The following is a 27196-nucleotide window of genomic DNA, read 5'->3' as shown; positions in this document are numbered from 1 at the left end:
TAAGACGAATCACGAAACTTGAATTTTCTTTGATTGTTTGTTAATTAAACACAAATTCAAAGTATTTCACTTTTAATTGGACTGTACGACATTGATTCCGTTTGTTCTATTTGCTTGTATAATTTACCAAGACATCATTTTTACTGAGGTTCAAATTTGTTTTTCAAGTTGTGGTTTTGCGATAGCGTGCTCGGCCGTACACAGCAAATTCTTTTTTTTTTTTTTTTAATACTCAACGTGACTAAAGCGGAGTGGGTTGGTGGTTGCATGATACCCGGAAAAAAGGTTAAAGTTTTATCATCAAATATTCACACGGTGGCCGCCGTTGGTTCTCGGAAACGCTAAATTTCAATCGACGATAATCTATTTTGACATTCATGTAATGAAATTAATTCAATGTGCCTTACCTTCGATCAATATTTCCCTTGTTAGTTCTCAGATCATTTCAGTCTTTTCAGACTTCGAAATGAACGACAATCACGTGTTGCTCAAGTTCGACTACACGTTGGTGTAATTTGATTTCTATTACGTTATAATTTCTGGAAGACGTTTTTTGGAACTTGAAACATATTTGATTCTTTTGAATATCTACCATCTAATTATATGTTTTTATGACTTAGTAAGTTTTCCGAGTGGACTCCTTCAATCTTAATCCGCTCGAGCGGATGCAGAGATAAATGTCAGATTCAATCGAATTCAGACTGACAGTCGTGAAGAAAATCGAATTTCCTAAATCAAATTGCGGCTTTTAAATTACCATTTCTGTGTTAATGTGGGGGAGGTTCGTTTCCATCTCATGTTTCTACTTTTGCGGCGATATTTTGCGATAGAAAGATTGTTATTTTATCGTAGTCTTTTTTCATTTTCTATAGAGTACTGGTGCTCGCATCAAAATTTTCTCCATCTGCGCGCCGCAGAGCACTGACAGGATCATTCAAATCAATGGGCAAGATTTTCAGTGCATCAATGCTATACAAGAAATTATCAAATTGACGAAAACTGTAAGTTTTGATTGCTTAACCGTTTGAATTGTATTGTGCAATATATTTATATTTAAACCTTTCTCTAGACACCGATAAAAGGAATCGTTAATCAGTATAATCCACACAATTACGATGAGTTTTATGCCGATGAATATGGTGGTTTTGGTTGCGGTGGGGGCGGAAACGGCAGTGGAGTTCAAGGCGATATGCGCCGCGGAGCTGGAGGCGGTCCGTCACGTGGTGGACGTGGTGGCGGTCCTCGGAATGGGGATCGCTTTAACAACCGTCCTCCTCCGCCTCGTGGTGGACCTCCACCAATGGGGTACGGTATTTTCTTGATATATTTTTGTATTTAACTTAAAAGTGAAATGATTATACTTCATAATTTTACTAACTTTTAATTGGTTAACGAATTCGATCTTGTCTCCAGGAATAACTTCAATGATCGCGGACCAATGGGACCAGGTCCAGGACCCATGCACAACCGTGGTAGTTTTGGTGGTCCACCGCCACCACCACGTGGAATGAACGGTGGGGGTGGTGGTATGAATGGAGGACCACCACCTTTTGAGCGTAATAACGGTTGGAGTAACGGACCACCGCCGCCACCAATAAATGGTGCCGGAAATGGTAACATGATGAATCAGATGCCACCGAATATGATGCAAGGGGGTGGAATGGGCAACAATAATCAACAACAATCCATGGGTGGCAATGGTGGCGGACCCGGTGGCATGCCACAAGGAGGCAATAACGGAAGCAATGGCGGTAATAAGACATCGACACAGGTCACGATACCGAAAGATGTAAGTGTAGAGCTTAGTTGTTGTTAGCCAGGCACATAACACCGTTTGTTTCGGTTGCAGCTCGCTGGGGCCATAATCGGCAAAGGTGGAAGTCGCATTAGGAAAATCAGGCAAGATTCCGGCGCTGGCATCACAATCGATGAACCGCTACCGGGCTCCAACGACCGCATTATAACGATAACGGGAAATCCGAATCAAATTCAAATGGCTCAGTATCTGCTTCAGCAAAGGTAGGTTTTTGTTTGTTTCGTTAATATCTACGATATCGTGATAATAAACGCGTGATAAATTTGTGATATGTACATAAAAATATAAATAGTTGACAATTTTATTACTTTGGAAAATGATTGCAATTTGCGACCGAAATACAATTGCAACATTTTATGATTTTTATGCCAATGTCCTGATTTCCTCTTGACCCAAATATGAATTTTATAGTCTCTCCATTGAGAGAAGTCCGCTAAAGCCCAGAGAGCACTTCCATCAATCTGGGATCAACAAATCTTTCAAGCAGTTCGATAGGTAACTGAATTTTGCAAGCTTCTTGTTTTAATATTCTGTTGTCACGTTTTCATTCACGCCATAAACTAATATATGTATACATTTTTGAGCTGAATATTTAATCGGAATAAATAGCTAACATTAGCCGGTGTAAAGGCACATTTAGCGGACTTCTTTCATACTAATATCATAATTGTGTTACATTAAAATAATTAATCCAGTCGCAATTGCAGAAACACTGATATTCTATTAATCATGTTCAGTAATGATCATCTTTAACAACTAAGGTGTGGACAACTACTACCGTTTACTAACAAATAGGTGGAATCGTGTGGAAGACTAGTGATTTTGTTGTTCTATTTAAAGTAACAAAAAATCACTAATCATCCCATGAAACCTCCGACACGCTTCGTTGGACTTGGTGCTTAAAAGGCGTGCTTCATTAAATCGCAATTGAAACTCTTTCATGAAATTCTTCATATCTTATATAAAATTTATTCAATTAATTTGAGTTATAATAAGGTATGTTGTTTTGTTGCAGTGTCCACAACAACACCGACCAACGAAATGGTTACTAAACCAAACACCAAAATGATTATCTATCTGGAGCAGACGCATCCAGCACAGCAACGATGGATAATACTTAAATATCAACAAACCCCAAAACTATTTTTTAAACAAATGAAAAAGTTTGTATAATTTTATATTTTAAGGAGTAATAAGCGCGTAGATAACAGAACTTGACATTCCACGGAAAATATTTCTAGATGGGCATTAGGTTTAACAGTTTTTTTTATTTGATTTTACAAATCAATTTTACACTCTACTATTCAAATTTTATCGTAACAGAGGAACAAGATCGAAAATCAGACACCAAAAATAAATATTTTTGCGAGTATTTTTGCATTCGACAATAAATATTTTTTTAAATACTTTTACGATATTAGGATGATTGCCAAGTATTCGTAGACGGGCTTGTCAGTGTTGAAAATCAAAATGTTCGGCCTCCATCGGTTTGTTTTTGCTTGTCAAGTTTTTCTTTTTAATTCTACATTCACATTTTTACAATAATTCGTTTTTAGTTTTACATTTAATTTTGAAAAAGACTGGTAATTACTTAGTTTTTGCTTAGAATTATTTACTAATTATTAAAAGACATGGGAAAGTCGGTCTGATCAGTTGTGCTTTCAAATATGTAATACAACTTCATAGATCATCCTATATCTAAATAATGCTATACATAAATGTGACAGATCAGAATTTGGTTTTGGTTTGTAAGTCCTGGATTGGACATTGCATAAGTTTTTAAGTGTCGATTTTCTTTACATTTCATATCACATCAAATACGAATGACTGAAATGAGTTTTTTTAGTTCCATAACATGTAATAGCGCATAAATACTTTGTTGCAGATGATTAGGGCATAATTTGTGACATGTTAGGTTGATTGTACAGTACTAATAAAATGACAGAAAATTTACAGAGCGGTCGCGATGCTCTTACCAATCAGGGAACAAATTGTTTAGTACAAAAAGAGAAAACCTTTATTCGTTACTTATATAAGATGAAAGAAAAATTAAATTAGGTCGAAATCTGTCTGTTCCATGAGACAAAAACAACTTGTAATGGGAAACGACTTGCGTGCAAAGAACTTATACATAAAAGAAAACAAATGTCAACCAAATATTTTTCTAGTTTAGTTTTAGTTTATACACATATGATCTAATAATAATGGAAACGTTTTAGAATAGCGCGTATACCATAAAATATGTATACATATAACACATAACAAAACAAACAACAAATACATACATATTCTAATCAATATTGTTCATGATATCTTTTGTATGACTCGGGGTCATTCATATTGGCTGTTGTTTTTTCCTGTTTAGTCAGTCGGTGGTACGCAAGTGTACTGTGTGCACGTATCCTCTTTCTCCTCCGTCACTGTTCGTCGCGACTGTTAGTATTTCGGACGATTTTACTACGGTGCGAGCCTTATAATTGTTTAGTCATCGATTGCTATCAACTACTGAAGATGTAATTTACCTCGACCCGACTCGAGACTTAAGACCACCACGTGCGCATGTTTAAGCCATCAGCCGCCGGCCGTCGGATCTCTTTCGTTGGGCTACGGATTCCAATTGGATTTATAGGTCAAAATGGTATTGTTAATTAGAGGGGACAAATCACGCGTTTTCTCCGTGTGGCATAGTTGTTAGTGCAAAAGTAATACAGTGAGTAGTACCATCAATTCTACTAACAGTTCTACTTTGTGTGTAACGTTTGATAAGAGAGCGTTGTGGCTCGATGGTACGTAGGATATGCCTTGGATCGTACATACGTTCGTTTTATTAAAAGGGAAAGAGGAATGTATTGTTAAACACAATTAATTAAACTCAATTTAAAATTAAAATATCATTCATACTTCTTTGTGATATCCTCTTTGTTGTTTTCAGGATATGCGTCTTAAATCATATTTCATATGAAGCTTAAGTAAGTGCAACATAGCTAAGGCATGTGTTGTTGTTTTTAAAAAGTTGAATAAATTAGGAACATAAATAGAAGAATCAAATACAAATGATAAAAACACTCGGTGGTCGAGTGGGTACGTGCACCTGCTGGCATGCTAGCAGACACGGATCGAATCTCAGGTATGGAAGGCATTTTTCTCAAATATAAAAATATCAGGTGCAATTTGGGTTGTATATATAAATTGCAACGAAATATGAGAGAAATTGAAATACAAGTGAAGGCAATACGAGAAGTAAGAAAGTAAGTGGTGAAACGAGAACAGAGAAATAGAAGAAGGAGGAGTAGTAAAGAATAGGAGAAGATAGAAGGAAGAGAACAGAGATAGAGTAGAGTAGAGAAGAGGAGAAGATAGAAGAAAAAGAACAGGGGAGGATCAGATTTTTAAATTTTTTGGCACGTGTCGTTATAAGACAGTCTATTCGCCCTCTGCTTCGATGCGTCCATTGCTCCCGGCCCATCCTACAGCTACGATGTCTCTGCGCTTCATCCCCGAAATTATCAGGCATATCAACAATTTTTATGGTGGGGGATCACCCCCAGAGAGAGGGAACTCCTTATAAGGACAATCCTTATAAGGTCTTGTTGAAATATTTCTAAGTTTTAAGTCGCCTCAAGTGAGGTGACACTTAAAAATATTCTTACAAGTTCTGACCTGTAGCTGAAATGAGAGAAGGAGTACACAAATCATACAGGATACCTTAACAATTTTTATACTGGGGATCATCCCCTGAGAGAGGGAACTCTCTTAGAGACCTGCTCCTGAAATGATAGAAGGGGTACACACAAATCAAAGAAGTCGATATATCTTACTATTTATTTATTAACAATAAAATACAAGTTTAGATTTTACAAGTCAACAAAATACAGGTCGCCATATTGAAACAAGACTTACGACCTGCATAGTCGCGCACATGCCAACAAATACTACTTCATAATGTCCTACCGAAATAATGAAATTAGTAAATAGCCAATTTTCTAGGTGATTGAAAATGGAAACAAATATACAGGGTGTTACAAAAGGTAAATTTAAAGTGCAAACAAAAAACTCAATACTACAAACGCCGCTCGTTTTCACTCGACGATCAGGGAAACTAATATACAGGGTGTTCCAGAAAAAAAATTTAAAGTGCAAATGGGAAAATCCTAAAAACAACAGCTAAAGTAAAATTTTCACGGACACAAAGGAAAACATATGAACAGAGTGTTTTAGAAAGAAAATTTCATGTTCAAAACAGAAAACACTCAAAACTCACAACTAAAGGTAATTTTCTACGTGCTGTTCGGAAAACTAATATACAGGGTGTTACAAAAAGAAAATTTTAGAAACTGCAAAGGGAGTTAATATTCACAATATGAAGAGGGAAATTTACAGATTAATAACAATATTTTAATATAAAATCAGAGATTTTAGCCCAAAAATAAAACACTTACATTTTAATATATTGTGAATATATAATTATCAATTGATGATAGCATCAACTGTATAAGGTAACCGACGGGTGTAGCATCATCATAAATTAATGGAATATCCGGCGGAAAACATCTACACGTAAATCAACCGACGGCAAGCGACGGTGCGTAGCAACACAGTGGTTAAAGACGATAAAAATAACTATTTCTTTGTAAATATTAAGATATACTGAGGCTGCGAAAACGAAAAACTATTCACCGTTCAAGATTTTACTTCCACAAAAAATTATTCATTTCATGATGCCATTCGATAAAAAATGTTTACGTGATCATCGAAAACATGACCGAACCGACGACCGACGGCAAAGTAAGCGTGGTCGACCACATGAATATTGTCATTTTAATAATCGTCAGATAATTTTAAAAACCGTGCTTGTTATAATTAAATCAAGCATGTTATTTTCAGAAACGCGACTAAGAAGAATTCTGATAAAAATGCCACCATGTGTTTGTAATCTACAATATTAATATCCCTCAAATTGAATACTCAATTTAAGTTAAACCGCCTTAATTTTCCGCAAAAAATTTTAATTATCCGCCTACCTGTGCATTGATGAGAAGATTTTCTATCCTGTAATATAGTCTATCAACTGAAAACTCCCGCAGGCATTAACGGTCACTTATTTCTCACTTAAGAAGACTCTAACCACGATAAATCATTAAACAAAACAGGTACACATGCTCATTGCGATTATTTTGCCGATGGACGAAAGAATACACGACGATTAATCCAATTAAAACCTCAAAACGCGTGGCGATTAGAGAGACACGCTCGCGGACCACGCGGTGAAACAACTGCCGTGTGCGCTGCGCGTAGCCGGGTCGGTCAAACAAAAAAAGTTGTTTATACCCAAACGTACTGATAAACACGTAGTTGAGAAGACGAAACTAAAAATTCACAATGTTGAAATACACATATAAGAAATTGACTTTTACTTTCAATATTTCACGGCATACGAAAAGAATTTATTGGCTCTGGGATATAATAAGATTGAGTCTTCGTAAAAGTTTACTGTATACCTTAGTGATACATTTATAACACTACGCATCGTAAAATTGAAATAAATAATTATATAAGTTATTATATTAATTTCATAAAAACAAATATGAAACTTTATATGAGCCGCTTATTTTGAAAGTGGCCTAACTCCATTTATCGTCAAATCGAGATATTGAAAGTTTTGCGTTTCAATGAATTTAAAAATATACGTATAAGATACTAAGGAGTCATACTACTTAAGCGTATCTAAGGATGTTAAATTTAAAGTTCCAGTTAAAATAGTGGCAATTGTTAAGTAAATAACGTGCGTTTCCTTATCAAGAATGGAGTTGGGCCACTTTCAAAATTAACAGCCAGAGTCATTATAAAATTTGAAGATGCCCAAATCCATTCAACATAATTTAAGATGTTTCAAATTGAAAAAAAAACGTCTTCGTTTCACAGACAGCTTCGTGAAGTAATACATTTTGTTTGTTAAAATCTGCCAAACCCCAAAACTTCTCAAAAATATTGTTTCTTTCTTCTTCATTAAAATTTTTTGTGCACGCATTACGACAACCACAATCTTTGTTTACGAATTTTTTTTTTCATGAACAATACTTCCTGTTTGAGTGCAATATCTTTTTCCTGAATTCCGTTTAATCTTTCGCAGTTTTTGGATATATGGTGCATCAATCTTTTCTCCATTGTTATTTGAATCTTCATCCTCTGACGAGGAATATTGTTCTATAACTCTTTTTCTTATACGCTTTTTTTTTAAATTATTAATTACTATTTCTTCTTCACTATCTGAACTAAGTGGTCTTCTTCTGTTTGTCCTCATGGGTGCAATAATTTCTATAATTTAATATTAAATTTTAAGTTTTATATTAATTAAACGTACAGGTTAATTATCTAACGCAGTTGTCCCAAAAATGAGGTAAACTTGTAAATACTAATTAATTGAAATTACCGTCATCGCTGCTTTCCGACATTATCAATAGTAAATATCTTGATGTAACTATAAATGGAGTTAGGCCACTTTCAAACTACACGTCTCAGTTATTCCATTAATTCGGAAAACTTATGTGTAAAAAATATACCGTATTTTCTCTGAATATAAGCAATCTGACGTGTGTCACTGATAAATAACATGAAGTTGTACATGTAACCATGGTAACCGGTAAAAAAATTGAAAAACGGAGTTAGGTCACTTTCAAAATAAACGGCTCATATATTTATGGTTTATGTATTATATTTTATGCAGTGCAGGTTTTAGCACTACCAGCGCCCTGGGTGAGATTTCTACGGCGCCCCCTAACTGCAATTCAAACCCATACATAAAAACTGACCAAGTGCAAGTCGGCGCCCCTAGGCGGTCGCCCAACTGCGCCATGCCCTAACGCCGGTACTGCGCAACGAGTACAAGTGTGTATACACACAACTATCAATATAACCCGCGTTACGGAATTTTCTCGCAATAAGTTTCAATACAGGGAGATACAGAATTAAATTCTGCATCTGGGAAAATTATTTCGAACTTATTGGGACATCGCGTTCGCGTGTTATACTAAAAAAACTACAATTCCTAGCGCAACGAGTACTACGGCGCACACATACAACTTTCAATATAACTCGCGTTACGGAATTTTCTTGCAATAAATTTCAGAACAGAGAGAAACAGAATTAAATTCTGCATCTGGGAAAATTATTCCGAACTTATTGTGATATCGCATTCACGTATTATTCTAAAAACACTACAATTCCTAGCGCAACGAGTACTACGGCGCACACACACAACTTTCAATATAGCTCGCGTTACGGAATTTTCTCGCAATAAATTTCAATACAGGAAAATACAGAATTAAATTCTGTATCTGGAAAAATTATTCCGAACTTATTGTGATACCGCGTCCGCGTTTTATTCTAAAAAAACTACAATTCCTAGCGCTACGAGTACTACGGCACACACACACAACATCGCGTTGTGTTATACTAAAAAAAACTACAATTTCTAGCGCATCGAGTACTACAGCGCACACACACATCTTTCAATATAACTCGCATTACGGAATACGGTGCCCTGAACACGAGTCACTTCTACCGCTACCCTCATACGGTGCCCTGATTCCTAGCGCAGCGAGTATTACGACGCACACACACAACTTTCAATATAGCTCGTGTTACGGAATTTTCCCGCAATAACTTTTAATAAAAGGAAATACAGAAATAAATTTTGCATCTGGGAAAATTATTCCAAACCTATTGTGACATCGCGTTCGTGTGTTATACTAAAAAAACTACAATTCCTAGCGATTTGGGTACTACAGCGCACACACACATCTTTCAATATAACTCGCATTACGGCATACGGTGCCCTGAACACAAGTCACTTCTACCGCTACCTTCATACGGTGCCTTGATTCCTAGCTCAACGAGTATTACGGCGCACACACACAACTTTCAACATAACTCGCGTTACGGAATTTTCTTACAATAAAATTCAGAACAGGGGGAAACAGAAATAAATTCTGCATCTGGGATAATTATTCCGAACTTATTGTGACACCGCGTTCGCGTGTTATACTAAAAAAACTACAATTCCTAGCGCAACGAGTACTACGGCGCACACATACAACTTTCAATATAACTCGCGTTACGGAATTTTCTTGCAATAAATTTCAGAACAGAGAGAAACAGAATTAAATTCTGCATCTGGGAAAATTATTCCGAACTTATTGTGATATCGCATTCACGTATTATTCTAAAAACACTACAATTCCTAGCGCAACGAGTACTACGGCGCACACACACAACTTTCAATATAGCTCGCATTACGGAATTTTCCCGCAATAAATTTTAATACAAGGAAATACAGAATTAAATTCTGCATCTGGGAAAATTATTCCGAATTTATTGTAATACGCGTTCTACGGGACACAAAATACACGCCGCCATATTGAAACGGGACTCCCGACCTGCATAAACGCGCACATGCAAGCAAGTAGCACTTCCCGAAGTACTATCGGGATTAGGAAATAGCTCATTTTCTATTTGATTGAAAACGGAAACAAATATACAGGGTGTTACAAAAAGAAAATTTACCAAAAGATCCGACGGCAAGCGTTAATTTTGAATTATTACAATACTCACGTTAAATGTGATTTAAGATTAAAATGTAATAAATTATGTTTTAATAAAGTTTACAAACTTACCAGTGTATCGGATAATCAAAGAAAGTACTGAAACAAAAAAAGCACGTGTGTGAGAATTCGCATTATGATGCTCACTTATTTAAATTCGTTCCGTCGCATAATGAACATGCACTATATTAACCGACAATATTCTTGCGACATCCTGCCAAAGAGAGACGTTAATTACACTTACTTAAAACTATCTATAGGATACAAATTTCTAATTTCAATTCTCAGCATCAAAATAATCCAATAGCCGACGGACCACTAACGCACGGATGAAGCATAAGTTTTATTATCATTTAACCGTGAACTCATCTTTCGCAAACCACTATACACGTCTATTGTTATTAAATGCCGATACTTATGCCGATTTTTAATTATTAAATAATAATGTAGTTAATGTAATAGAAATGAATAAAAGGAAGATGCCGAGCCGCGTGCAGGTAAGAACAGACTGAAATGGTCGAACGTTTGTAGCGTAAACGCATAATTGCGCGCGTATATCGCGATACAAAAAGTTGTTTATACGCAAACCCTGATAAGCGCGTAGAATTGAAATCGAAACATTTCTGATGTCCACTAAAATACAATATAATATAATGTTTCACATCAGTCGCAACTTCGACGCAATTTTACAAAAAGGATACAAACTATTGCACCAACGGATTCCGAGATACAAGCAAATTTTCACCGCGTGTTTCAAAATTTCATTAAAAAAAGTAAAAGTTTCAGAGCAATTTTAAGGCACTTCTAACAAGATTTTCGGGGGCCGGCAATATCGCATCGTATAAAATGCCTTTCGCGCAATGCCAATTTGAAAAAATCATTAAAATCGCACGAATGGTTCGCGAGATACCGCCAAATTTCCACCGCGTGTTTCGAAAATTCATATAAATAGTTAAAGTTCAAGAATATAAGCACGAGGACACAATAAATCTGGGCAGTTTTTGATAACAATTTAAGAAAAACAAATATACAGCGTGATACAACAAGAAAATTAAAAGTTCAAGAATTTAAGAGATGAAATTTTAATTCTTAATTCGCGAATATCTCGTAAACTAAAAGAGATATTTAAGATCTGTTCGCAGCGTCTTAATCTACGGACCAATCTCTATCAGATAGGATAGTTAAAACCGAAATCTGAGAGATAAAATTTTAAGTCTTAAGAAAAAATTGCCAAGGGGGTGCTTGATACTTTTTTTCGACGATTTTTAAAAATTAATATCTTTTAAACTAAAAGAGATAGCTACCAACGAATGGTTGATTATGAAAGATTGGAAAATTCTCTATCAGATAAAAATATAAAATAATTATATTTCCTACACTAAGAGGTCGAAAAACGCGACTAAAAGTGCTAAAAAGTGACATTTATCAATTTTTGCCCATTTTATTCAATCGCGAATATCTCGTAAACTAAAAGAGATATTTAAGATCTGTTCGCAGCGTCTTAATCTACGGACCAATCTCTATCAGATAGGATAGTTAAAAGGGAAATCTGAGAGATGAAATTTTAAGTCTTAAGAAAAAATTGCCAAGGGGGGGTGCTTGATACTTTTTTTCGACGATTTTTAAAAATTAATATCTCTTAAACTAAAAGAGATAGCTACCAACGAATGGTTGATTATGAAAAATTGGAAAATTCTCTATCAGATAAAAATATAAAATAATTATATTTCCTACAGTAAGGGGTCGAAAAACGCGACTAAAAGTGCTAAAAAGTGACATTTATCAATTTTTGCCCATTTTATTCAATCGCGAATATCTCGTAAACTAAAAGAGATATTTAAGATCTGTTCACAGCGTCTTAATCTACGGACCAATCTCTATCAGATAGGATAGTTAAAAGGGAAATCTGAGAGATGAAATTTTAAGTCTTAAGAAAAAATTGCCAAGGGGGGGTGCTTGATACATTTTTTCGACGATTTTTAAAAATTAATATCTCTTAAACTAAAAGAGATAGCTACCAACGAATGGTTGATTATGAAAAATTGGAAAATTCTCTATCAGATAAAAATATAAAATAATTATATTTCCTACAGTAAGAGGTCGAAAAACGTGACTAAAAGTGCTAAAAAGTGACATTTATCAATTTTTGCCCATTTTATTCAACGCGAATATCTCGTAAACTAAAAGAGATATTTAGGTTCTGGTCGCAGCGTCTTAATGCTTGATAATTTTTATTGACGATTTTTGATATTGAGTATCTTCCAAACTCGAAGAAAAAGAGATAGATATCAGCGAATTATAGATTATGAAAGATTGGAAATTTTCTATTAAGCAAGAATTTAAAATCATTTTAAATAATATATTATTTCAAATACGGTAATTAAATTGGAAATCTAAGAGATAAAATTTTAATTCAAAAGAAAAAATGGGCGAATCAGCTATATACAACCATGCTGGTAAGGTGCCCGAACACGATTCACTTTTACCGTTAGTTTGCGAGTCGCTCCTACCGCTGCCCTCGTACGGTGCCCTGAATGTGAGTCACTTCTATCGCCACCCCTTACGGTGCTCTGAACACGAGTCACTTCTATCGCCACCCTGCTACGGTATACCGAATGAGACTCAACTAAATTACCAAAAAAAATTAACAAAACCCTTCTTGCGCTATCAGAATCCTATAAAAAGTTTGGACATTTCACAAAGGTTTTCCGCAATATGATCCGTTTTCCATATTACCATTAAATATATACGCGGGCTATATTGCGGGCTATTGCAACACGCAGATAAAATGTGATAAAACATTTAACCGAATAATATAACTTAATTATAAACTTACTTATGCAGCGCTCATCGGATTGCAAGGGTACGGCAAGTACTGTAATTAAAAGAAAACATAAGTTAAAACAAAAACATTTCATACAATATGATAATACTATATTCCCACATGGGAGAAAACCAACTTTCTGTGCGGAGTATCGCAATGGTCAGATAAAAGTAACTTACTGAAGCACGAATAGATTAATCTAGCGACCGACCACGTCCTACAATAACCGAAATATTTGATTTGAAATATAAACATCAAAAGCAAGCAACAAAAAATATTTTTGCACGTTAAACGCACAATTACTTACAAGTATTAAAAAAACACTGCAGATGTATATTACGACTAAGTCGATTGATGACCGAATATAATGTAAACTTTGAAAATTGAAGTCTGATAAAACGAAACGCGTTGCGCGATATACGAATGGATACGCCAGAGACCGGCACGAGACTAGTTGCAATCCATCAATAGAGCATGCCAAAACTGCGCACGCAAGGATGGCGACAGTTCACAAGAGCAGTACCAGCGCCCTGGGCGAGATTTCTACGGCGCCCCCTAACTGCAATTCAAACCCATACGAAAAAACCGGCCAAGTGCGAGTCGACGCCCGTTAAAGTCCAGCGACCCTGGGCTGTCGCCCAACCGCGCCATGTCCTAACGCCGGTACTGCAGCTGCATAAACCCGGCAGGTAAAAGCAATAGATGCGCAAAGCCAGTGCGTCAATGCCACGCGACCTTGTACGCGAATTGCAATAGATGCGCAAAGCCGGCGGCGCGTTGATGCCACGCGACCTTGCGCACGAATTGCAATAGAGACGGTACCTGTGATAAGAACTAAACTAAAATGTGCTGCATGCGACAGCGCGATAGCGCGAAGAATCTGACGCGTAGCATCTCGCACGGCGAATGCGATAAGAAAGTGGTTTATACACAAACGCTGATATGATTCAAAACGAATACAATTCGATTTTATGATTTTTAGTTCATGCTAGTGAACTAAAATTTAAATAATGAAATAATGATTTATGATTTGAGTTTTATTCAAGCATTTATTGAAGTAAAGAATTCCGCAAAAGATATCAATTTTCTAATTGCAAGAAATCAGGAAATCAGATACTATGAATGATAAAAATTTTACTTACCAGTGTATCGAACACGGCAAATCAAATATGAGTAGATACTGAAATAAAGAAGAAACAAAACATTAGTTACACAATTTCGGACCATGAGTTCCGACGGAACCCAAAGTTTAACATAAATTTCGTTTTGTTCTCCATTATTATTCAAATTAGTATTCGTACCAGGTAACACACTGAGTCAACGAGTTGTGCAGAAGTCAAAAATGATTCGCAGAAGTCCAAAATATTATTTATAATTACACACAAAGTCAGCCGGCCGGCGTCCGACGGCAACCGATCAGAAATCCACGCGAAAATGTAATAAACACACAAAATATTGAATTCCGAAGATTACATACGCGATAAATATTTACCGAATGTCCAATTAACACTAAGTTCAATAAAATATAACGCGATATACTGAATTTACAACGAGAAACACGAATACTCGGCGGAGTATTCTTATCTGCCGCACGAAGTAAGAGCTGCGTGCCGGCACTGTGCACGTCGACTCTCACTCGCAGGAATATTTTTAGTTAAAACATGCATCGTGGCGCTACCTGAGAATACTTTATTGTACCTCCAGAAAATACAAAACGTTTCAAAAAGTGTGGCATGCATATGAGGCAGTGAGCGATTGCCTATGTATCAGTGAGTGGTCACGCACGTAAGTGGCAGTGTCCGTGTATCACACGTACACGAGAGGGCGCATGCACCACCCTATCTAAACAAATAGCAATTTTACACATAACTCGAAACTTCAAATATAGAAATCAATAGGATATACTTATTCAAAAAAATTAATCTAATTATAATATTATTGTAATTATTATTATATTATTAATTTATAGTTTTATCGATGATTTTCGACAACGAATATCTTCTAAAGATTGGAGAATTCTCTATCAGATGGAACTAATTAAATAAATAAAAATATTTAATTTAATGAGGTAAAAAGTATAAAACGGCGACTGAAACTGCTAAAAATTACAATTTTTCAATTGTTAATGAGGAACGAATCGTAAAGTCTTAATTATTAAAATTAATAAAACTCCTCATGCGCTATCAGAATCCGATAAAAAATTGAACATTTCACAAAGGTTTTCCGCAATATGATCCGTTTTTCATATTACCATTACGTGAACTATATACGGTCCCCCTAATTAGCGGGCTATTGCAACACGCAGGTGAAATGTGATAAAACAATAATATAATATAACTTAAGTATAAATATATATATATAAATATACCAATGCAGCGCTCATCGGATTCCAAGGGAACGGCAAGTTTTACTGTAAATAAAAGAAAACATAAGTTAGAACAAAAACATTTCATACAATATGATAATATTATATTATATATACATATGGGAGAAAACAAACTTTCAGTGCTGAGAATCGCAAGGGTCAGATAAAAGTAACTTACTCAAGCCCGAATAGGTTTTCGATTGATCTAGCGACGGACCACATCCCACAATAAACGAAATATTTGATTTAACACAATTACTTATTAAGAAAACACTGCAGATGCATATTACGACTACGTCGATTGATGACCGAATATAAGGTAAACTTTGAAAATAGAAATATGATAAAAACAAACGCGTTGCACAATATACATCCGGACACGGCAGAGACGGGCACGAAACTGGCTGCAATCCATCAATAAACAGTTCACAATAAGACTCTGTACCTGCTGCATAAACCCGGCAGGTAAAAGCAATGGATGCGCAAAGCCGGCGGCGCGTCGATGGCACGCGACCATGTGCATGAATTGCAATAGACACGGTACCCGTGATAAGAACTAAACTAAAATGTGCTGCATGCGACAGCGCGACGAGAATCTTACGCGTAGCATCTCGCACGGCGAATGCGATAAGAAAGTTGTTTATACACAAACGTTGATAATAGAACTGTCTTCAAAACTAATACAATTCTATTTTATGATATTTAGTTCATGCTAGTGCCATCTCTGAATAGAATTTACGATGCGACAATTCACAATAAAACACTACGCCTGTTGTATGAACCCCGCAGGTAAAAACAATAGATGCGCAATGCCGGTGTGTCGATGGCAGACGACCTTGTGCGCGAATTGCAATAGATGCGCAAAGCCGGCTGCGCGTCGATGGCACGCGTCTTTGAATGTGAAAATTTGTAAACTTTGAAATGAATTTGAATTAGTTTGAAGAGTTTCAAGAAAGATGTATCAACTTGTACTTCCATTTATGTATAAATGGACGTAATACATCAGTTTGTATGTATTTCGTTGCCATAGTAACAATCATTCTGAAATGTACACATCAGTGTCCTGGTTGTGGCTGACAGAAATCGAAATAGATTCTTCTTTATAATCATGTTTTCTGCTAATATTGTAATAAACGATGGCGATTTTACCAAAACAATTTATACCATGGTACCCACTAATTAAAAAGTGTGTCTTTGTATTAATTAAATTACTTTTCAGATTAAGGAAGGGCAACATGCAGAAGCCATCAAAATTCTACATGGCATTCCGGAATCGAATACTTGTCAAGCTGGATTATCCCTGCTGGCATATTGCTATTTTCATGTTCAGGATTTTAGCAATGCCGCAACTTACTACGAACAGTTGACACAGCTTTTTATGGATAATAATGATTATAAGATTTATTACGCGCAATCTTTGTATCAAGCTTGTTTGTATGATGAAGCTTATAAAGTTTCAGAAACTATCATTGATGAAGAATATGCTCCAAGGGTAAGACGTAGTCTACTGTAATTTTCAGTTAAGCATTAGTGAAAATAAATTCGAAATTGTAGGTGACAAAGTTACAAGCTGCCATTAAATATGGACAAGAAGATTTGACAGTTGCAAAACATTTGGTTGATTCTTGTAGTACCGAAGATCCTGATACAGAAGTGAATTTAGGGTGTTTGTTGTATAAAGATGGTCACTACGAGGAGGCTTTGAGCAAGTTTATGACTTCATTACAGAATATTGGTTTTAAACCGTTTTTGAGTTACAATGTTGCCTTGTGCCATTATAGACTTAAAGAATACGGTCCTGCACTTAGAAATTGTGGTAAATTGTTTGCAAATTAATATACAAGCACCTTCTGTAACAATTTATTTTAGCTGATATCATTGAGCGGGGAATTAGGGATCATCCTGAATTAAGTGTCGGAATGCAAACTGAAGGTATCGAGGTGCGATCAGTTGGAAACACTCTTACCTTACATGAAACAGCTCTGACTGAAGCATTTAATTTGAAGGCAGCTATTGAATATCAAATGAAGAATTGTGCGTTGATTTTTATAAATTATTTTGTTATTAATTTCGAATATTTTCAGTGGATGCTGCCAGAGAAGCTTTAACTGATATGCCACCTCGTGCTGAATATGAATTGGACGCGGTGACTCTTCACAATCAAGCTCTAATGAATATCGATCAGAACCCCGCTGAAGGTTTTGAAAAGTTACAGTTTTTATTGCAGCAGAATCCGTTTCCTCCGGAGACATTCTCAAATTTGTTGTTGCTGTATTGTCAGCATGAATGTTATGATTTAGCTGCAGATATACTTGCTGAGAATGCACACTTAACTTATAAATATTTAACTCCAGTGAGTTTCAAATTTAATATTTACTACAAAGCATACTAAACTTATTATACTGTAGTACCTTTATGATTTTCTGGATGCAATCATAACTCAACAAACATCTCCTTCGGAAGCGTATCAAAAGTTGGATGATCTAGCAAATCGTCACACAGAAGTGCTAAGAAAACTTACCAAGCAGGTTCAAGAACACCGCAACAACAACGATACCGAAATGGTAAAGAAAACCGTCATGGACTACGAAGAATGTTTGGATCGTTATATCCCAGTGCTGATGGCCCAAGCAAAAATATACTGGGAGATGGAAAACTATCCACAAGTGGAGAAAATTTTCCGCAAAAGCGTGGAATTTTGCAATGACAATGACACGTGGAGACTTAACGTAGCACACGTGCTATTCATGCAGGAGAACAAGTTCAAAGAAGCTACCGGTTTCTACGAGCCAATTGTAAAGAAACACTACAATGATGTAAGTTTAAGTTTAATTTAATTATAAAGTTTATAATTAATGTTCTGCTGTTCTTTTTAGATTCTGAACGTCAGCGCAATTGTATTAGCAAATTTATGTGTCTCCTACATAATGACATCACAAAATGAAGAAGCTGAGGAATTGATGCGAAAAATCGAAAAAGAAGAGGATCAGTTGGCCTATGAAGAGCCAGACAAGAAATATTTTCATCTGTGCATTGTTAATTTGGTAATTGGGTAAGTTCTGCGACAAATTTGAAGAAATGCTAAATTTATTGATATATAATTTACGTTCTCGGTTTTCCAGCACTTTGTATTGTTCTAAAGGCAATTATGAATTTGGAATCTCGCGAATTATGAAGTCTTTGGAGCCGTATAACAAGAAATTGGGCACGGACACATGGTTCTACACTAAACGTTGTTTTCTCAGCATGATTGAGAATTTATCAAAACATATGATTGTTTTGCGGGATGAAGTTATTCAAGAGTGTATTAGTTTCCTGGAGAGTTGCGAAAGTAAGTCAATTGCTGCATTTGTATTCATTAGTTAACATATTTCGTTTTAACCCAGTGTATGGAAAAGGAGTTAAAACAGTGGCTGTATCACCGTTTACTGAAGAAGATGACACACCGAACGGACAGCAAACGGTTACCTTCGAAGCGCGTGCAATGAAAGCTCTTCTTCTTAAATTGCAAACCTATTAAACAAATAGCACAATTACATGTGAGTTTCTTTTTATAAGTTCTATATTAATGTAACAAACGAAAACAACTACAAGTCTCATGTTACAATTTCATAGTAACATAACATTCCATAAAAATGAGTATTATTATTACAGGTAATGATGTAAACTGCATGTACTACTTCAGTAAATAGAGAAAAGGCTTGTTCGACTGTAGGTGAAGAAACGTATTCGTTCATAGTATTGCACTGTGTCTAATATGAAATATTCAACTGTGGCACTCAGCATGCATTGTTCAAAATTGATAAAAAATGTATCACCGTTCTCTTCTTCTTTTTGTCCTAGAGTTAAGTAAGTGTATCACTATAATTCAATTTGTTCAATAAAAAAAGCAAGTTTAAAACTATTTCAATTGACTGTCTGGTCTGCTTCATTTGGTTGTTTACTGGTATAAGTGTATGTAATTATGTTAAATCGTTAAGATATCATTGGTTACTAGTCCCTGAATGAGGATCTAAAGCGGGTAGTAGCAATATAAAACGCTAATTATTCAACTATAGCACTGGATGCCATTTTGTTCACGCCACAGGTGCCATCGCCTCTGTAAACTCGGTAATATCCTTGTTCGCCCCACCTTGGTCCCCACGAGTTCTTAACTATCCAATAAGGAAGCGTTTTGTTGAACAATTTGTACTCTGAGAAGTTGCATTAAGAAATATTAGAATATTAAACGTTTTTTAAATATAAATAATACTTACTGTGTACTCCGTATCCAACAATAAGCACTCCATGATCCATGGAGTCAGGATCACACAAAAATTTAGGTGGATGTGAAACGCCACCCATGTACAGTTGCATAGCGTTCGCATTGATTCCTATCGAAATCGGACCATTTTTCACTAAAAATTTAGCCATATCATCTTCGTTCTGGCTAACATTTACCGCGCCAGATAATTTTACGCGAGTCAATGAGGGCTTAAAAACACATTTTTCATCTTCTGCATCGTATGGATAATCACTTTCCAATTCTAAACCTCCCAACTCCTCAATAGCTCTATACGCATTATCCATTAAACCACCATTACATCCCTCGTCCATTTTATCGCAATCAACCAGTTCCTGCTCGGAAAACTCCAACAATTTGTCATGTTTGATCGCATATTGCCCCTCAACATTACCGGTAACACTGAAAGCCCAACAACTGCCGCATTGGCCTTGATCTTTCACATGTGTTACAGCACCTTTCGTCCTCCAATCAAATTCAGTGGGTAAGTCAATCTCTGGAATCTTTGCCGGTCCGTAAGGAATGGCATTTTCGTCGCGTAATTCTGGCCTATAGCCTAAATACTGTCTGAATTCTGCTGGGTGTAAATCAGCAAATCTAGAAGCACCATAAATAGCGCTGCCTTGTTCATGTTTCTGCAACTCTTCAGCTTTCTTCATATTCTCCATGAAAATAGAAAATCTATAATTTATCTCTTTAAGAGTCGCGTATTTCTTGTCGTATTTCTTCTGAAAATCAAGGAACTGTTCAGGTATTGATAAACCACTGTCAAAGGAAGCAGATCTTTTAGATCTGAAAGTGTGATGTTCTTCATCACATGTCACATTGGTTTCTTTGCCATGTGGCAACCAAGGCTGATCCCAAATCTTAATATGACAGGTCTTAACAGTAGCCTCTTTCTTCGCTTCACAGAGCTCCGAATCCTTATTCGCATGTTTCGGACAATTCGATTCAACTATGTCAACCTTCAGCTTATACAATACACCAGCAACTACTTGCTTGGAAGCTTCGTGAATCTTAACAATTTTATATTTATTATCTTGCGAGGATTTTGAATCAAGCTGAACTAAAGTTTCCTTAGCAAGTTTTAACATATCCGGATCATTCGTAGAATCAATTGGTGCTCCTGGAACCTGTCGTTTCGTGCGATGAGACTCAATAGACCTACGCGATCTAAACGTGTGGTGTTCCTGGTCACAAGTAACATTAGTTTCTGTGCCCTGTGGCAACCAAGACTGATCCCAAATGACAATATCGCACGTCTTTGGAACAGCGGCTTCCTTCTCTCCGCACAGAGAAGAATCTTTGTTGTCATTTTTCAAACAGTCTGACTCAATAATATCGACTTTGAGTTTAAATAGGAAACCAGACACAACTTGTCTGGAAGCACTGTGAATTTTAACTATTTTATACTTATTGTCGTGTGAAGACTTTGAATCCAATTTGACTAAAGTTTGTTTAGCTATGGTTACCATTTCTGGGTCTTTAGTCGCATCGGAAGGAGCCCCTAAACCGGCGCGTTTTGTGCGATTTTTATCCACATCGCGTTCAATCTGATGGCAGCGCGACTTCAACAGCTTGGCGTGATCTTTAGAATAGTGAATTACCAACTTACACAACTTGTCATTTTCGAATGGGAAGCATTCGCCGATCTCGTTACACTTTGTTGCCGCGAATCTTACCACCATATGATACACAGCCCCTTCAAGTTCCAGCTTTTTAACGCGGACGACTTCGAGGACTTCGTGTTTCCAAGTGTCATCATCAAGACTTTCACCAGCAAACTTGGCCAACTCGTCAACCAATTCTTTTTCGGCGTTGTACTCATTCACATTACGTTTGTCCCTATTATTGCAGTCATTTTCGGTTGAATCGGAAGAACTTGAACTCGACGAACCCTTCTTTTTGCTGTACTTACACGGTTGACTTGTTTTCTTTACGGGAACAGTTTTGGTGCTTTGATAAATACAATCGTTAGTTGGATCATTATCAAAATCATTGCACGCTATAGGTTGAACGTTGTTTTTCTTATAAGGGCAATCAACAACATCGTCGCCTGCATCACATGGCGACTGTTGGTACTTCTTACGTTTACGTTTGTGTTTCTCATCGCTGTCCGAACTGCTACTGCTACTACTTTCGTCTGACCGTTTCTGTCTCTGGAGCACAGGATCAGTTGTTCCAACTACAGTTTGCTGAGCACCAGCTGCCGCTTCAGTTTTCTTCTCATCACTTTCTTCAGATGATGAAGAAGCATCTGTGGTTGTCTGTCTTTTGTGCCGATCTTCAACTGATTCTGTACTCTCTTCCGATTCACTACTGGATTCATCCTTGGGCAATTCCTTAAAGGGTTTTACAGTCTCGGAAGCAACAAAACTATCAGTACTGGTTGGCAATGACGGTACATCCTCAACAGCCAATTGTGAATTATCCATACCGAACTTGGTAGTCTCCACTTCCAACGGGCGAACAGATAACAATGGCTCGGTGGCATCTGTAGGATCTGTAGGTATAATCTGCGCATCTAAATCTAATAAACGCGCCGGACTCAATTCAGGCTCTAGATTACCGGTCTCGGCCATTTTCTCGTAGTTTGGACTTTCTGGAACTGCTTCCGGAATCTCTGCGGATTTCTTGTATTCATTATTAACATCAATTTCATTGTCGAAATCATTACGATTTTTCTTAACGCTAACGGCCGCAAAGTCCTGTGACTTTGTGCAGTTATTACCGATGATATGCTTATCATCACTAATCCAGGGCTTCTGAATAAATTCGATGCGGCAGACTTCAAGAGCAGCGTCCGAATCAATCGCACAGATTGGAGGATTTTCAATAAGATGCGCGTCACATACAGTTGGTGCAACTTCCAACAGCAGAATAAATTTGACACCGGAAACAATTTCACGCTGCAATCGCAAAACTCTAACCGAAACGTGTTTCTTCGTTTTTTCAGCTTCCAAGTGATGCAAAGCAGTAGTGATAAGATTCTCCACTCCAGGCACGTTAGTATCCAGATCTACGGTGCAACCTGGACAATATCCTGGTTTTAAAACTGGTGGAGAGCTGCTTGTTTGTTCTTTCTAGCAAAAAATAAACAAACAAAATCATTAATCCGATAATAAATATTATTCCAATCAGAATACTTAAATCATTTAAACTTACAGTAGTGGTTTCAACAAGAACTGGTTCACCCTCTGTCACCTGAATCTTCTCTTGACAATCAAGCCCTGGCAGCGTTTCAAAACTGTTGGTATTTGCAAAGTACTCGACATACGCCTTGCATGTGAAAATAGTATTGGAACATCCAGACTTGCTTTGCGCGTAGCATTCGGCGACAACCTCGATTTCAATGAAAGTGACATCATCCGTCTAAAAACCACAACAACCACAAGTCTGATTAAGAATCGCGACGTATATAGAATGATTGAAAAATGATTAACATGACATACTCTGCTGGATAAAAACACAACATGTTTGCATGCACGCAGAAATGATTAAAGTGCAAAAGTTATCAACTGGACCAAAGTATGTGAAAACATTTACAGCATTGACGCGTTTTCATTGCCATTAACATTTGCACTTTTCAAATATTTTGAACAAACATTGTATGAAAGTCAAATAAGTTAAGTGCAACTATTTAAACCACAATTAATTGAGTTCCTCATTAATTATTCAAATGCGTAAATTAACATAGAATTGTTATAGTAACAAGTTGCGGTTTAAAATAACAATAAAACACCTTAAAGTTAACAAAAACTCCGTGAGTTTAGTCCGTTACTCTAAACTCGTGGAACGTATGTGTTTATATTTAAGTTTTCATGACTTAAAGATGAATCGGCCGCAAGATGCAAACACGCATACAAAGTAATGCACTGCCGTACAAATTTAGAATTGCTACCTTTTTTTGCGTATTAAGCAAGTCGCTGAAATTGTAGTTGTACTGGCGTTCCGGGTCGGCGTTCAAATCGTCAATCACACTCCAGATTTGCGGGCGGTATTTGGCATACAGGTCTTGCGCCTCTTGCGCATTCTTTTCGATTGGTGAGCTGCTAACGAGCACGCCACTGTGCAGGTGCAACAGCAGCAAAATAAGGGGCTGCCAATGCAGCGCCATTCTTGGAAAATCACCGATGCAGCGGATGCAGGAACTTGGACAACACACGACGACACGGCTTTCGCACTACCGTCTGCTTAGCGATCTCGGCGCTTTCTGTTTACTTTATTCATTCTGTACGTGAAGTTCTTGCGTGCGGCAAGTGAGACGCAAAACGGCATTTGTGCGGGAGGAGAATTGTCGGCAGGTGGCGCCATCTATGTAGTTCTAGTATTTATTAAACATCAAAATACAGCGTGAAACTGTAATATCAGAAATTACAAATAACTTACAGTTATTACAACTTTACGGTTCATTTACTGATAGATAAGTTAATTATATAGTTAAAAATATACAAATCAATTGAAACAATGTAGCATACATCATTTTCAAAACTTTCTTTTACTTATTTGAAAGACATAATGTCAAAGTGCGTAAATTGACCGCTTGATGGCAAACGTAGGCACAATTTCTCACTAATTTCCGAATATTGTGGAGATCTTTTTGCGACACATTTATTTCAGATTTCTGAGCATAGATTAATCATTTTTTGACATCACCCGAAATAAACTATTACTACTCGTTTCCAAAAAAATATTAAGGTAAAGTGTAACACCCACACTAAAGTTATCTCATTTTTTGTTCCGTGCATTTGCATTTTGAATACATCAAACCATAAAAACTTGTGTAACTTGTGTATCGCTTGTAAAAAACGACATAATTTTAATGACCACGAAGCCTGTGGCTGCTGTGTAAAGTCCGCCGCATGAATCGTGCGAACCGCTAACATGGCTAACATTTTATTTATTTATAAACGAAAATGACATAAGCAATCTTCGCCCGCAAACGAAATTGCATTCGACGCGCGTAATAGCCAATGATATAATGAATATAATATTAAAAGTAAACACTACAACGGACGCATAATTAAATGTAGAAGTACGCGTGAGTCAGTTGTGAACAACCTGTGACCGCATCGAAAATAGAATGCGCACGCAGCAAGAACAAAAAACAATTAATTGCTGCAATTATGAAGGTCGTTTTTGTTCGAGCGTTTTTGGCGAAACAAACTCCTAATACAGAACGTGTGCAAAGAGTTGTAAACATACGCTGGCTAAAAATAACTGATCGTTCGGATACATAATGCAATTTAAACTATTGCGCACATTATTACACTCAAGTACTTTATAGTAAGTGGACGGTATTGAGGTCTTGATTAATTTCCTATCAGAGAATTGCGATTAAACTTGAAATACACAAGGAAAAAAATTAGATTTATGGGTTTTTCCTTTGTTTTATTATTTTGTATTTGTTTGAGATCATGGACGTTTTAAAAATGGGTAAAGAGTATATAATACACATTTTGATCCATAGCTGTTTATTGTTTTAAGGACGTCTTTATTAGAAGCGTTTAATAATGAATGCATAGTTATTTATAACCTGCGCGCACTTGCAGACGGGCCAGTGTACCTACATTATGTCGTAGTTGATAGCTAAACGATTTGACACACTCTCAAGCAGACCTGAGAACTGGCTGAATTGCAAGCTGCGCAAAACCAATATCATTATAATTAGAACGAGTACTAATCGCGCTTATAAAACAACGCGAGTGAAACATAAGCAAGTTGAGATTAATTGAAATTCCCGTGGCTTAACGTTGGCCAGGTGCGCTTAATTGCGGAACCTTGTATTTTTTTCTGTTATTTGGTTAAGTTTTATTGCACTTTGTGCTGCAGTTTTTAATTTGAGTTATAGTAAAGTATAACTACGGTGTAAAATGAGAATCACGGGAAGGTTGCAAAGGTGCTGGGGCCAGTTCGTTGGTAATTAAATAACGAAACACGTTATTTATGTACAAACTTTTTTGCGTGAGCGAAACTGATCTATTATTGAGTATTTTTGTTATGTTTGAAAAGTTGTAGGTTTAGAATAATCAGTATTATAGCATTTCTAATTAGGATTAACATAACTATTTGTAAAAGAAAGATAAAGATAATTAATGTTAAGTAAAAGTAAATTCTTGTATATTTACTTACTCGTATATATAATATTATTCCAAAGAGCATCGTAAAATCAATAATGAGTAAATAATTGTTTGTTAATACTTTTGATAGAAAAAGACATTAAGATTTATACTTTAAAGCTATAATTCGACTTAAATCATTAAACTATAGTTTAACTACACATTAATCAATGCAATCTTCCTGGCAATAAAGTTGCGATTGTAACATGAATAGAGGAAGTTTAAATAATGATACAAATCTGTGCATAAACGTCCAAATTTACAAATTTATAATAATAATAAATTACCTACCACCTAACCTAACTTTTAACTTAGCTTAACCTATTTTAAAAATTCAAATAAATTTGTCTTTAACACATCAATAATGAATACTATGCTTTTATTACTCAGGTATTCCTCACCTGTGTAATAAAAGCTACCACTACATTAGCTAGATACCTAAATATCTATTATTAGCAAAAGTATAAAATTTTATGAACGCTCCATTGCCCAACTCGCAGTACTGAGATGTTTCGTCTTAAACTTTAGCAATTGGCAAGTAAAACTTGGATGCTTAACCCAGTTAAGTGAAATGTTCAGTACATAAGGAATGAATGCGATATTGTTTTCAATAACTTTTCTATATAAATCACAAAGCAGCAAATTCTGACTTTGCACGTAAAGTTTTCCGAAGTTCAAAACAACTTTTGTCTGAAACCGGTGACAAATTCAACGAAAAACATTGATAACTGAATTTCAGCTCATTATTCTTATTTAAAATTCTTATAATAATTCACATAATGATATTAGTAATTTGTTTTTGATATAGAATTATCTCCAACTTAAGTAAACACTTTTATTTGTTTGATAATAACGTAAACTGTTACGTTTGTGGGTTTAGTAAGCAAGTTTTATTATGTTAATATTTATTATGAACTCGTTGCATGTTTATTCCCGATAACTGTGTTAAAATGTACTGAAATGTTGCATACTGGATATTTTATGTGCGCGGACATGAGCTGTCATCCGAAACTGAGCGAATGAGCGAAATCTAATCACTTTCGGGAACTCATCGCAAATCCGCTCGAGATTTGAAGTGTGGCCGGGCAAAATTGGATTCGAATTCGATATAGATTTACAGCACATCACGTCTTGCTCGTAATTGGCTACCATGCTACCGCATAAATCCTGATCTCCATAATACACGAGCA

General features: G+C 36.2%; 3 protein-coding genes and 2 long non-coding RNA genes across 12 annotated transcripts in view; 2 read left to right on the top strand and 3 right to left on the bottom strand.

The window, feature by feature from the left end:
* Positions 1-4114, top strand: part of LOC135799289 (heterogeneous nuclear ribonucleoprotein K-like) — a 33868-nt gene extending 29754 nt beyond the window's left edge. For 6 of the 7 annotated variants that reach the window (XM_065312314.1, XM_065312315.1, XM_065312317.1 and 3 more), the window contains 6 exons: positions 873-1001; positions 1070-1305; positions 1414-1789; positions 1850-2019; positions 2228-2311; positions 2832-4114. In XM_065312314.1, the coding sequence (XP_065168386.1) occupies positions 873-1001; positions 1070-1305; positions 1414-1789; positions 1850-2019; positions 2228-2311; positions 2832-2868 (1032 nt within the window). In that variant the 3' untranslated portion in view covers positions 2869-4114. The remainder of the gene's footprint in view (positions 1-872; positions 1002-1069; positions 1306-1413; positions 1790-1849; positions 2020-2227; positions 2312-2831) is intronic. The other variant, XM_065312318.1, reaches the window with a different exon arrangement.
* Positions 4115-5626: 1512 nt separating this feature from the next.
* On the bottom strand, positions 5627-10045 carry LOC135799291 (uncharacterized). Its single transcript, XR_010549983.1, has 2 exons — positions 8247-10045; positions 5627-8131 (listed from the first exon to the last, which is right to left on the bottom strand). It is a non-coding gene; the product is annotated as an uncharacterized lncRNA (long non-coding RNA).
* A 247-nt stretch (positions 10046-10292) lies between these two features.
* LOC135799290 (uncharacterized) lies at positions 10293-15650 on the bottom strand. The gene is made up of 4 exons (XR_010549982.1): positions 15609-15650; positions 14383-14420; positions 13253-13291; positions 10293-10515 (listed from the first exon to the last, which is right to left on the bottom strand). It is a non-coding gene; the product is annotated as an uncharacterized lncRNA (long non-coding RNA).
* Positions 15651-16614: 964 nt separating this feature from the next.
* Positions 16615-19509, top strand: LOC135799288 (intraflagellar transport protein 70A-like). Its single transcript, XM_065312312.1, has 9 exons — positions 16615-16773; positions 16825-17097; positions 17160-17421; positions 17475-17639; positions 17690-17958; positions 18014-18421; positions 18482-18657; positions 18728-18936; positions 18992-19509. The coding sequence occupies exons 1-9, from the start codon at positions 16714-16716 to the stop codon at positions 19123-19125; spliced, it is 1956 nt and encodes a 651-aa protein (XP_065168384.1). The 5' UTR covers positions 16615-16713; the 3' UTR covers positions 19126-19509.
* LOC135799286 (uncharacterized) lies at positions 19150-24120 on the bottom strand. 2 transcript variants are annotated; one of them, XM_065312311.1, is made up of 5 exons: positions 23789-24120; positions 23053-23259; positions 22565-22970; positions 19862-22510; positions 19150-19798 (listed from the first exon to the last, which is right to left on the bottom strand). In XM_065312311.1, the coding sequence occupies exons 1-5, from the start codon at positions 24002-24004 to the stop codon at positions 19650-19652; spliced, it is 3627 nt and encodes a 1208-aa protein (XP_065168383.1). In that variant the 5' UTR covers positions 24005-24120; the 3' UTR covers positions 19150-19649. The 2 variants fall into 2 exon arrangements, with proteins under 2 accessions (XP_065168383.1, XP_065168382.1); XM_065312310.1 differs by having other exon boundaries at positions 19862-22970.
* Positions 24121-27196: the final 3076 nt, after the last annotated feature.

This window comes from Atheta coriaria, unplaced genomic scaffold, assembly GCF_025399875.1.
Source record: "Atheta coriaria isolate IRGN ID8LTWV9N9 unplaced genomic scaffold, Caltech_Dcor_3.1 hic_scaffold_9_pilon, whole genome shotgun sequence".
Classification (NCBI taxonomy): Eukaryota; Metazoa; Arthropoda; class Insecta; order Coleoptera; family Staphylinidae; genus Dalotia; species Dalotia coriaria.
This window is presented reverse-complemented; position numbering and strand designations above follow the sequence as displayed.